We start from the raw sequence: 13,713 nt of genomic DNA, 5'->3' as shown, positions 1-13,713 counted from the left end.
ACGTACGTTCCTGACTCTTTGGAACAGACTAAATTACAGGCAAAATTTGGTTCGTAAGATGACATAACGTAAGATTGCTTTTTAAGATGATATAAATTCGTAAATTATGCTAATGTGAAAGGTTCTACGGGATAGTGTGAAAGCACAATAAGGGAACCTCACTTCATAAGCAGAGTATCGCTCTTAACTGATTTTCTTGAGGATAGATTCTTGCTACAACCCAATAAGTGAGTCTTATGCGTACTAAAATTGTCTACTGCTGAGTAAGTAAATACGTATGAGTGAGTCAGACAAAGCCCTATTTGTTGTTGGTAAGAAGGAATAGGTTGAATTTAGGTGAGGGAAGAAATTTTTGGGAAAGTTTAGCCTGGCGGTTGGCCCCCATTTTGCTCTTTGTGTGGATTTGTGAACGAGAATTTATTTCATTTTATATCCGAGTGTGAAGAGCTGTCTGAGTTGCGGAATGAATGTTTGGGAGTGAATGCTGGTTTATTGAACGGATGGCTGAGAGGAACCCATGTGCTATTAAACAGTTATGTAAGTTTCTTCGTATAGGGATCAAACATAAGGAATTATGTTTGAGGGGATAGCTTGTTAAGGTTTTTAGGAATTGGATTTTATTATGATTGGTGTTTGTTGGTTAAAACGTTGAACCTTGATGTCTTTCTTTGTTTGTCTTTTTGTTGTTGTTTTGTTTTCTTTTTGTTTTGATTGATACTATCTAAAGTTATATTTTGTTTCTGAGTTTTGTTTATAGACTGTATTTTGTGGTGCTATGGCCTGTAGGCTTTTTGCAATAAATCTTATCTTATCTTTATCAAAGGCATAAGACAGGAAAGTAAGTTCGAAGAGAGGATAAGGGAATGTCCCTCTGTAAGGAAAATATCACTCTTAACTGAGTGACATTTACTAATGTAATGTAAATACTGATGTAATGTAATGTACTGATGTAATCACTGTTAACTGAGTAATTAATAAGAGTATATATCTGCAACAGCTCAATAAGTATACATCTTTAAGCATTAATGGATACTAATATCCCGAATATATACAGTGGAAGTTGTATGAATAAGCCATAATGTATTTTTTTTTCTTTGTTGTTATTCTCTTTTTGTTGTTTTAATAAATTTATCTTTCTCTCTCTCTCTAAAAAAAAATAAAAGAGGAAAGAGAGGAGAGAGGAGCTTCCCTGTGTAAGGATAATGTCCCCCTTAACTGGGCTTCTTGAAAGTATGTGTTTGCTTAAGGATCAACAAGTGCTGAGTTGCAATCCATACGCATGAGCATGGGCGTTTCCAGGATCTTTGTTCACGGGGGGGGGGTATATATACAAAACGTATCAAAAATTAGTTAAAATTCATTTTGTTACTTTTCTACGGGTCTGACAAAAATTTTGGGGGTTTCAATTTCGGCAGCCCCCCCCCCCTTGATACGGCTTTGGGTATGAGTACTATCCTTAGTACTCAAACGAACTTCCTGAGAGTAAATATTTGCAGCAACTCAATAAGTATATGTCTATGAGCATTTATGGATACTAACTTTTAACAACTGCAGGGTAAGTCAATATGTAAAAGTGAATTAAAGTCAAATAAAGCAGTAGTCTTTTCTAGTTTGCTCAATTATCTTAAAACCATCATCTCTTCTTTATTTTTGAATGGTTACCAAGTCATAACGAGTTATTCTAATATCCTTAATCACAGCTATATTTTATGCTCTCGTCTGTTTTAGTACTTTGAAAAAAGGTAAGACAATCATAACAGAGGATTTACGACCTGAGCTGGTCATTCGGATGCCGGTACACGGCGCCAGGTTTGTCACTACCGAACATAACCCTGGGTTTAATTTGTGAATTGAATATGAGGTATTAAATCAGATTGTGGGTTTGACGTGTGGCTTGTCTAACCTGTATTTATCGATTGATTGACTTTTCCCTCCGTCACCGCTTTTATTCAGATCTCCACCGACCGTGGATGAGATCCATCTGAAGATGGGTTGTTTTTTTCTTATATAGCACGTCGCAATAGCTCATAAATTATTATAGAATACATCTTTATTTTTGCACCCTCATTTGGCGAGAGTTTCCCTTTTAATTTAATTGCCGATTATTATTTTTTAGCAGCGGACTATTTTTTTGTATAACGGGTTAATTTTAGCTTTAGTTGTAGTTTTCTCGGAAAGTCTTATGCATACTAGTTTTTCTTTCATGATCATAAGCCGTATACAAATTTAACATGATATTGCCGGTATTCCAGGTTAGGAGGTACTCTATTCCAATATTTAGCCTTCAAATAGGGATATACGTGAGGGAGGGGGAATGTTTTTGGGCCATGACCCCGCCTAAACCCTAAATGTTCCCGAACGTCTTGGCAAGTCTTATTTGAACTATCAAATAATTTTATACTCAACGCCACGTTGTGTATGCCGCCCCTACTTATCAGGTTTTAACGTTTATCCTGGATTCTGTTCTTTCGGGCAGACTGATTAGTGGGAGAAGGAAGGACAAAAGAGTGTGAATTTCCTAAGTAAGCAGTGGCGTAGATTTGCTAAATACTGGGGGGGCGGACAATTTTGTTGTTTTTAATTTTTTATCAGTAAAAACACTCAAAAAACCTTTTCAGGGAAAATATAAAAAAAAATTCCAAATCGAGGGTATTAATGTCCCCCTCCCCTAATTGACCCCACTGTACGTAGGACACCCAAGGGACTGAGTAGAGTTCGAGTCCGGAATATATATTTTGCCAGTTCTACCTACGACTATTATTAATTCTCGTCGTGTTTGCTCGGACTAACGAATCATTATTCTAAGGACTAATTGCTCGAGTAGTCGATAAAGTTTCTGTATACGAGTACTATATTCCTTTTGGCTTTGTGGAACATAAAAATAGGATTTTATGGCAAAAACCAAATGCACCTGTAAATATTCACCAAAGAAAACCATCTTTGAGATCATCGTGAATATTGTCTGATGTCATCGTGAAATAAATAATCATCACTAACCGTGGTGGTCGATTCGTAATAAAAATTTGAAATAGTAAATTAATATTTTAGATTGAATTCCTGTAGCTTATGAAATTGTTTGGGGGTTTATTCAAAATATCTATTCTCGTCATGTAACGCCGATTTAATATGCTTGGGCTCTGCCTTAAATTTTTTTTTTCTTAGCTGAGTCCTGGGTAGGGAAAGGTCAAGACCAACGCTCAAGTATCTTTCTGAAACGTGTGCCTTTGAAAGATTGATTAAGTTTTTTCTATTGATTTTTGCCTTTTCAATGGCAAAAAAAGCGACATTTTTCGATGTCTAATAAAAACAATGCCACTTTGTCCCGTGACAGATAAAAACGATGCCACTTTTTCCGATGGTAATACAAATCAATCACCATTTGACCAATGGCAAATAAAAACGATGATAATTTATTTGTCCGATTGCAAGAAAAAACAATGACAGTCTATCCGACGACAGGAAAAAATAACGACAGTTAATCCGAAGACGAACAAAAACAGTGACAGTTTATTCGATGACAAAGAAATAATGACAGTATGTCTGACGGCTAGAAATAACCGATGATAAGTTTTCTCATGACTGTCTTGAAAGTTACGTTAGATAATTTCCGGGGGAGTTGTCTAAGAAATAAAGCTGGTTAGGAAAAGGTTAAGATGGCTAGACGGTATCTGTGGTCAAATATGGCTCCGAAGCCTGGATTCTTCAAAATGTTGAGGGTGTTTTCCTGAAGTTGCCATTGTTAGGAGTGGTTAGTGCACTAGACTTGCAAGCCTGTATCAGTAAGGGTAGAGGTTCGAGTCCTGATATCGCTGATTATTTGGTTTTTAAGAGGGGTCATTGGCGTGACTCTGTAAGTAGAGCTTGAGTAGACCCAGCTCTAAGTGTGTGCTTGGGGAAACATGCAGAGGGCGAATAGGAAGGGTATCTGACTAATGTAATGTCACTTTTTAATGGGTAGGGCTATTAAAATGTCTGTTTGCACTGTAGAGTCTAGGGCCGTATCATTTACCTTTTACAATCTGTGGTCGACTATGGCACTGAAGTTTGGGCGCTTCAAAAGGTTGGAGGCGTGTTTCAGAGGAGTTGGCATTTTTAGGTATTCGTTGGTTTTGGGATGAACTGAAAGAAAGGTTGAAATGGCTTGGCCGTGTTTAATGGAGGAGGGATGATAAATAGTCAGATCTTGGATTTTGGACATTCAGTTGGGGCCAAATGAAACGCAGGTCGTCCCCAAATGGGGTGGAAAGAAGTAATCAGGAAGGTTTAATAGGAATTTGGAGCTTCGTGGGAGGGTATGAAGAGTGAAGTTTAGAACAGATTGGGATAGAGGAAGAACGTGTGTAACTCTCTTGGCCTTAGGTGGCATGATGCTGCGATTGGCTTTTAGCAGTTATAGAGCTTTTTTTAGACTTTATTTTTGAGACTATTTTTGAGTCATTTGTATTTGAACCAGGGAAATGAAAAAAAATTAAGGTGTCAATTTCTAATAGATATTTTTGGATGTAAATTTAACATGGGGGAACTTCGAAGAAAATGTTTAAAAAAGTGATTTTTTTGCAAAATATAGAAATATATTGGAAGAATTGTAAAAAAAATTCACAAAAATTCGACATTTCACAAGCGGAAACGCTCCCAGTCCCTGCTCCCTCCCACTTCGTTATGTAATTGTATTCAGTTGGGCTATATGTCGATATTTTGGATTGAAAAAAAGTTATTTATTTGCTGGGATAGTTTTAGCTGTCCTTACTTAATCATGCATTTTAGTGAATAATTATTTGACTCTATTCAAATAACTGCTAATGAATTTTTTGGAAGTAATCAGATCCAAATCCAGAATGCAGCTTTAGATAAAATACAACTTAATAGTTGAAGCTATGACTTATTTGTCTCGACTAATGATACAGATAAATGTCACATTTTTCATAAAATATGATTTAAGGTTTTAAATTTAAAATTTTTTTTATATAAAAGATTTTTATCTTTATCAGTCACGACAAATCGTTGATTTAAGGGGCGGTTCTAATTAAAGCTTTTAGATAGTTTTAGGAGTTCTTGTTTAATCACACATTTTGATTGGACTCTATTCAAATAACTGCTAAGGATTTTTTTTTTTTTGGAAATGATCGATTCCAAATCCAGAATGCAGCTTTAGATAAAGTGCAACTCAATATCTGAAGGTATGACTTATTTGTCTTGACTGATACAGCTGAATCTCGCATCTTTCATAATTTAAGGCTCTAAATTTTTAATTCTGCTCAAATAGTTCGTTACGAACTGTAAGTAAAGAGCCACCCAGCTTAATAGTAACCGAAACCCTAAAAGTGCAATTTTGATACCAATATATATATATATATGTATATATATATATATATATATATATATATATATATATATATATATATATATATATATATATATATATATATATATATATATCCCTTTGGGTATAACAAGATCCCCCCCACCATAGCCCCTGGGGAAATGTCTCAAGTTATAAAATTTGCCCATTGTTTACGCATAGTATTTGTTAATTGGGATTTTCGCATACATTCGGAGTGGGGGGGGGGCAAATTTTGTCCCCTCCCCCCTCGCACCCAGTTGGCCCCTCAAGGGCCGTTTAATTAGAATAATAAGACGTTTTTTTAAAGTACTAAAAATTTTAGTGTAAAGAGTTAAGTGTTGAGGACGAGGCAACCTCCTGCATATACGTAATAATTTCTGTTAATTTTAATTTTTGATGTTGTTCCTTCCTTACAGTTGAAAAATCGTTTTTTTTTTGTTTTTTTTTATTATGTAAAAGATTGTTATCTTGATCAATCAGGTCTAATGGATGATTTAAGGAGCGGAGGGACGGTTCTGATAGAAGTGTACTCTCACGTATAATTTCTCTTGTTGATCTTAACTAAGGAGAGCCCTCGTATTGAAATAATATTTTTTTTAATGGTGTTAAAAAAAAAAAAAAAAAAAAAACAGCATTAGTTTAGCGCTGTTTTTAATATTTTAGGAATTCGATTCTGTATATTTTTATTTTTTTATTTTTGACGATTATGTTTTTGCCAGAAAGTTTTTGCTGATAATCTTCCATGCCTATTTGAAAACAGGCAAGTTCTTCTGGTCGTGACTCTAAAAGTTGTCTGTCTTTTTTCCTAGGACTGGTCTCTCTCTTTATGCTGATCAGCAGGGCCTTATCCAGGATTTTTTTGGCGGGGGCTTTACAAAGGTTTTTTTTTTTATTAGGATGGGGGTTTACAAAAAAAATTAAAAACACTTTGAAAACCTTAAAACCCCCTGCCCCTTCCCTGGATACGGCCTTGCTGATCAGTGTGGATAAGTGGCTGTTAAAAATAGGCCAACATTTTATTTTATTAAGAAGTCAACGCTAACGTTTATAATGGTTCTAAAGTTGAACTTTTTGGTCCAATCCTTTAAGAACGACTCCTGAAACACAAGGACCATTAAATTGAATCAGAAGCTTTTTTAAAGCACTAAAAAACTTGAGCGAAGCGAGCGAGGGATGAGGAAGGGACAGTCCCACCATATACGGGGGTATTTCTGTTCATTTTAAGTTATTCCTTGCTTTCGATTGAAAAATCTGTTTTTTATTTAATTTTTCGAAGGACCAAGCTTACTAACTACGAAAAAGGACTAAAGCATGCTTTAGCTCAGGATGTTTTTTTCACAGTTGAAAAAAGTTTGGAAGAATAGGAAGATAAGTCTGCAAACCAAGATTAGAATATCGGAAGATACAGTCATGACCAAGTATGGTTCTGAAGCTTGGGTGCTTCGAAAAGTGGATGAAGGTTTGCTAGAATATTTTCCAGAGAAATTGCCTACAGATTGGTCGTAGGCTGTACAAAAAGTACGGTTCAATCCCGCTTTCTATGGATATAATGAAAGAAAGGTTGAGATGACTTGGGCACGTTCTGTGGAAGAAGGATGACAGATTGTCCTTTTTGGCCAACCGTCTAGGGCTATACGGAAGGCAGGTCGTTCGTGGTTAGGGTGGGAGGATGTCATTAAGAAAGTTTTAAAAATGGGAACTTCCTGGGAGAGGGTAAAGAGGGAGGTTTTGGATAGATTGAAATGAAGGAGGAGCGTGCGTAACTGTGTTGGCATCAGGCGGATGGATGCAGTGGTGAGTTGTTAGTATTAGTAGTAGCCAATTCAGAACCTAATTGGAAGAAGATAAAATCTCAATTTTGGGGCTGTGGGTGTAGGAAATCTCATTGAAAATGCTTCGAAAAATGTGACGGCAATTCTTAAAATTTAGCTTATTGATCTATCGTCATTTGAACTGAATTCTATGTGGAGCTTCGATGTAGCCAATCAGGTTCGATAATTTCAGCTTTAAATGCCATTTCACACTGTCGGTTAACCAGCTTCAAAGAGAGTTCATCACTTCATATTAACCTTTCAAATAAAGACGATCTAGCCGACACATATCTGTGGTTGTCATCTCCAGAGGCGCGGCAAAATTCAAAAGTTGAATATTAAATTGAATTGGTATAATAATGAACTGGGAATTATGAATATTTAATCAGGGTTTTAAGTTGATAGACATAAGGCCCCAGTTTCGGCATAAGCGGCGGCAGAAATCAAGGTTTATGAATATTCATCTGAATTTAAGATCTTAAAAGATTTAAGTAATTTATTACCCCTTGGCTGGGTTTACGAATATGGTGTTGCTTGTACCAATATATCCCTTTTAAAAACTTAATTTGAATATGTTTTTGCTACCGTTAATATTTTTGAAAGACTGATTCTTTTGAGAATACAATTAATGACATTTGTTGCTAGTATATATATATATATATATATATATATATATATATATATATATATATATATATATATATATATATATACTAGGCAAAGAGTACATCGAATCACAAGGGTAAACAAGAGAAAAACCCGCACTGTGTATTCTATTTTGAAGATTTGAGAAAAAATGTTTCCCGTTCTTCTCCTAAGCCCAAAATGCTGAGTCTTCTATCCCCCTCCCCCCAAAGAAAAAGAAACCCCGGGATTAACATAACTGACTTCATCCTCAGAACCAAACAGGAGATTTACCAACACATAACATTTGTCACCTTATCCGGAAACCTGCCTGTATAGAAAGCTTTAATCAGAAATCCTCGCTTACCTTCGGGAAAAAAAAGAGCAACTATACTCTCACAAAGTCTGACTCTGTCACAACTCTGTCAAATAGCCTGTTTAAATAACCTGGTCAAATAGATTTCAAATCTAACTCCTACTCCCCCCCTCCCTACCTCTTTCAACATTTATATGAAGCATCATGATCAATAAACAGTTTGTCTACCAAAATGTACTTTTTTAGGAATCTACTCTATCCCAGCCTAAAAAATGACTTATGACTTACCCCCCCCCCCCCCCCATTATAGCTGATATGCAATTGCAGATCACAAAACGTAGCCTAATTTCATTACAAATAAAGTGAATCAACTTGGTTGCATCTAGTACTGTCACCGTGTGTCATTACTTCTTTTTCAACTGGGAAGCCTAAAATTTAGTTATTCATACTTTTAAATCATTTAGACTCTCAGAATTTTAAATTGACTGCAAATTCGTCGTCTTTTGGGTGAAGTTGTAGTTTGGTGAGCAAAAATGGCAGAAAACAAGACTTTCCGTGGCCCAATCTGTATGGTCACTTAAAAAAGAGTTTTAATTTTACGTTTGAATGAACTCCCTCCCAAATATCTTGGACCTTCTCCCTTTATCTTGGACCAAATGTCTTTTGATACAGTCACCCTTGGAAAAAAAAACTACAAACAAATAAACATTCATCGATGATGTTTCTTCTGAAAAAAAAAAGCGAAATTCCACATTTTGTAGATAGTAGCTTGAAACCTCTACGCGTAGGGCTCTCTGATAGTTTCTAAAAAAAGGATTTTCAGTAAGATCACTTGCTTTTTTGGGGATGTTTCCCCTTTTTTTAAAAATCAGGCAAATTTTCTCAGATTTTTGGTTTTGGGTGGGTGACAATAAACTGAAAGATTTTATATATTTAGAATCAGCACAAAAGGCCAATACTGCCGGTGTAGCAATTGTCATGAGAACACCATTTTTGGTTTTGGTGAATATTTGCCCAAGTCACTTTTTATATCCAGTTTTTTTTATCACAGACTATTTGATAGGAATTTCTTTTGACTATTTTTTTTAAGCTGTTCAATTTATTTAGTTGAATAGTATAATAAAAAGAAAGAGGGTCAATTTGACAGCTGAATAGTTAAGTTTAAATTTCGTTATAAAATACGCTATTCTATTTTTTTTTAATGGTTGAATATATAAGGGATTCAAGTTCGAGGGGGAGAATTTTCCTGTTATGAAACAGGTACCTTTTACAGGGCCGTTATAGAATCAAAAAGTGGTATCTATGCAGGCAATATGATTTTTGTGTATCTACTTCATCTGTAACTATTCTTAGGCGTAGGAAAATGCATAAAGACATGTTTACATCTGTTATAATCTACCAAAACAATAACTCTTTCTGTAATTTTGAGTTTGATTTTATTTTAAGATTAAATACATAATAATTTAATATATTATTGATTAAATAAATTGATCCCTTTGCCAGGAGTCATTGTCGTTTAAAATTTACTGTATTTTGTTATATTTTGCATGCAACTTAATTGCTCATTTTATTTGAGAGTTTTTTTTCCTAAAAGTATGTAAAAATGAACTTATTCCTACGAATACATATCCTGAAATATATTCCCTGTCACCCAACCAGCACTGCTATTTTGGCATCTGCCCCCCCCCTCCTGCTGGGCAATTTTTTGCCGGAGCCCTTGCTTTTAGTGAGTTCATTGATGTGATTTTTATTAAATCATGAAAATTTTGAAGGCAATGAAAATATTTCAAAGCTAAATTTATCATCAAAAATTCTACAAAGGAAAAAGAAGACCTATTCATTTTTTCATAATCCTGTATTATATCCCGTTAATCCTGTATAACATAATCCTTAATAATCGTGAGTCAATGACCAAAACTTTCACGGAAGAAGAACAATATTAATAATTATGAAAGAAATGTTTGACAACAGTGTTGTTGGTGCCGCAGATTTTGGTGCTGATTTTACATTTTAACGAGCTGAATTCAAATATGACATTGGTTTTCGTATAGGCGCTCAAGTCTGTAAGATATATGAAATTAATAAAACAATCAATTCTACACATTATTAAACCGTAACTGTAGATCAGGACCGTATCCAGGATTGTTTTTCCGGGGTGGGGTGGGGGGGGGTTTCTACAAAAAAGAAAGCGCTTCAAAAATTTATATATTCATTTTTGTTACGTTTTTACGAGTCGGAAAAATCTTTTTTTTTTTGGGGGGGGGGGTCTGTTAGCCTATAATCGATTTTGGGTCTGCAATTGTTTGTGTGTACTCCTTTTTGATTGAATTGTAACATTTTTTTTGTGGAAGAAAGGGCATAGAAAAAAGATGAAAACATAAATGAAAAAATAATAATTAAAAACTTCGCAGTTAGGTCCAACTCTTTTCTGACGAACACTCTAATTCTTATGAACATTCTCATTTCTACCACTATAAAGTGAGAATCAATTTTTTTGTATGAATTTTTCAGTCATCCTAGGACTACAGAGAATCCTACGGTCAGGAGGTTCGAGTCCTGGTGTCGCTGGTTATTTAGTTTGGGACAGGGATTAATGGTGTGATTCTGTAAGCTTGGCCACAGTCGAACCAGCTCTAAATGGGTACCTGGGGAAATCTGGGGGGAAAACATGGGAAGCCTCGGATAATTCGCCCCCAACCACGCATTGCACTCCTGGCGGAAGGCAGTGAATCAGAAGATCGGTACATGCGCAACGCAGAAAAGCATGTGAAAAAGTTTTTTTTCTTAAGTAGGAATTTTTCAGGTGGAAAGAGATGTATAATTATTTTTATTTTTAGAAAGGCGCAAAAGCACCTCAAGCTGCTGGAAGGATTCACACCGACTTTGAGAAAGGTTTCATCATGGCTGAAGTAATGAAATTTGATGACTTTAAAGAAGAAGGCTCAGAAGCAGCCTGTAAAGTAAGTCATTAGTTAATTAGTCAATTAACGTCTATTTCTATTTAACTAATCACTTTGATTGAAGTGTGATTATAAGGTCTATTTATTAAAGAATATCAGTTACTTTTTGTTAGTTTTCAATTTTTAAAATACTTGAATTGTTTTGTTAATTTTTATCGTTATTTTATTTTAATTTCTGTTTTAATCCAATTATTACAATTTATTACTTCAATTTCTTTTTAATCTAGTCATAGTAGTTTTTATTATTAGTCTAAGAAATTATTGTGTTGATTTAATTTCTGTAACATTTGTGCTATGTAACAAACCACTACTTCTTCTAAGTACCTACTGTACTATCAAACTGTCTGAGGCCACACCGCTGCCCACACTCCTCCTCTGCTCTATTTTCACTCTTTACCCGCCCTCATGAAGTTCCAATTTCCTTTAATTCGTTCCTTTTGACTTTTCCCATCTCGTCGGAGGACGACCTCCTTTCCGTTCAGCCACAGATGGATGACGGAAAAGCAAAATCTTTGGCAATCTGCCATCATTCATCTGTAAAACGTGTCCTAGCCATCTGAACCTTTATTTCATTATGACTCAAGCAAGTGGGATTGAACCATTTTTTTTTTGCAGAGTTTATTGTTTGTAATACGGTCAATCAAATGGTCTCTCAAGACTTATCTACCTAACCGCCCTGGATTTTCGCTATTCTACTTTTACAACTTCGCTGCATCCACCTTTTTATTATCAGTGCTACCATGTATTTCTACCATGCAAATGAAGCTATTCTTCATTTGTTGCAAGTGCAACTTAGTCTTAGGCTAATTAACTGAGCTACGTTCATTTGTTGCGAGTTTAAGCAACTGAGTATTCCTAACATTAATTTTAAAACTGTTCTTGCAGCCTGTCGTCAATTTTTTGAAAATCTATACCTTTTCACCTTCACTTGTTGCGAGTCTGAGCAACTTAGTCTTCCTAATATTAATTTTCAAACCTATTCTTGTAGCCTGTCGTAAAATTTTTGAAAATTCATTATTTTTGCTAACATTTTTTGGTCTAGGATACTCGAATCATCTGAGTAATCTAAATCTTGGAGTTTTACCTTGCTATTTGATTCAATGCTCTCCTTTAGCCTCTTCCTTGTTCTGCAGGAGAATATCCTTCAAGGTTATCTATATAAACGGTAATAGGACACAGCCTGCTTAACTCGTGATTCGATACCAAATCATCTACTACCTCATTCTCACGCTTCAGAACTGCAGTTGACCTCTAGCTTCTAATATCCTAATCTCGGTTTGCGGACTTGTTTTCCTGTTCTATCAAGCTTTTTTCAACTGTGATAGACTACACCCTAGGCTTGGCTATTGTACTTTCAATATCTTCACTGCATCCACCCTTTTCACTAATAATAATACCCACGTAAGTCAATTTATTCAGCTGATCGATCCTATTCTCCTATAATCTATCCATTGTTTGCAAACTCTTCATTTTTCAAACTAGCTTTTTTGGATTGCCACCTTCTGAATTACCGATGATCTTCTCGCTACTCAACATCATCTTTTCACCTTTATTTACTCCCTTTTTTGGCGACTTAGTCTTCTTAACATTAATTTTCAAACCTGTTTTGCACCCTGAACTCTCAGAACGTCTTAAAATTTGTTCATTTCGCTATACAGTTCTATACGATATACAGTTCTCGGTAATTTTATCCATGACATCCATTTTTCACCTCCTTAACGCCTTCTCTACTGGCCTTACCGTCCTCCTATTCTCCTATAATCTATCCATTGTTTGCAAACTCTTCATTTTTCAAACTAGCTTTTTTGGATTGCCACCTTCTGAATTACCGATGATCTTCTCGCTACTCAACATCACCTTTTCACCTTTATTTACTCCCTTTTTTGGCTACTTAGTCTTCTTAACATTAATTTTCAAACCTGTTTTGCACCCTGAACTCTCAGAACGGGTTAAAATTTGTTCATTTCACTAACATCGTTGTCTTGGACACTCGAATTATCTGCATAATCTAAATATAGGAGAGTTTTTACTACCTTTTCGACTTAATGCTCTCCCATAGCCTCTCCCGTGTTTCTTAGGGAAAAATCTGTCAAAATAATTCATATTAACGGGAATAGGGTACGACCTTGCTTAAATTCTAATTCAGTATCAAACCTGCTACTTACCTTATATCCTACCTTGACCGCAGCAATGCTGTTATCGCACTTAGCAGAATTACTTAAATGCGTTTATCTGGTATACCATAAAAGTGTATGACCTTCGCTGAAGTTCTTCTACCGACTGAATCAAATGCTTGTTCATAATCAGTAAAGCTAAGGACTAAGGGATGACTAATGGAAGGACTGATGGTCAATATATCTTCTCCCTTCCCTAGAACCATATTGCTCTTCTCTCAAGAGTTTACCTACAGCATCTCTTAGTCTATTAAGTATGATTATGCTAAGTAATTTGCCTCCTACATAAATCAAGCTAATGCCTCTTTCAAAACACACTCTCATCACATTTTTAAGAAAGAGGTTTAACTAAGGTATTCCTAAAATCACAAGGAACCTCCCTGTTTACAAAAATATTGATTGCGATAATTTATCTCTAACTTTGCAGCCACCATGTTTCAAAAGCTCCTTCACTACACTATCAGCATGTCAGACATAGTTATTTTTA

At 35.4% G+C, this 13,713-nt stretch overlaps 1 protein-coding gene across 2 annotated transcripts in view; it reads left to right on the top strand.

Annotated features, from left to right (window-relative positions):
- The window catches only part of LOC136028345 (obg-like ATPase 1), a 93,393-nt gene that overhangs the window by 70,417 nt on the left and 9,263 nt on the right, over nucleotides 1-13,713 (top strand). For both annotated transcript variants that reach the window (XM_065706131.1, XM_065706132.1), the window contains exon 9: nucleotides 10,930-11,052. In XM_065706131.1, the coding sequence (XP_065562203.1) occupies nucleotides 10,930-11,052 (123 nt within the window). The remainder of the gene's footprint in view (nucleotides 1-10,929; nucleotides 11,053-13,713) is intronic.

This window comes from Artemia franciscana, chromosome 6 (genome assembly GCF_032884065.1).
Source record: "Artemia franciscana chromosome 6, ASM3288406v1, whole genome shotgun sequence".
NCBI classification, from domain to species: Eukaryota; Metazoa; Arthropoda; class Branchiopoda; order Anostraca; family Artemiidae; genus Artemia; species Artemia franciscana.
The sequence above is the reverse complement of the archived record's forward strand: the minus strand, read 5'-3'. Positions and strand labels throughout refer to the sequence as shown.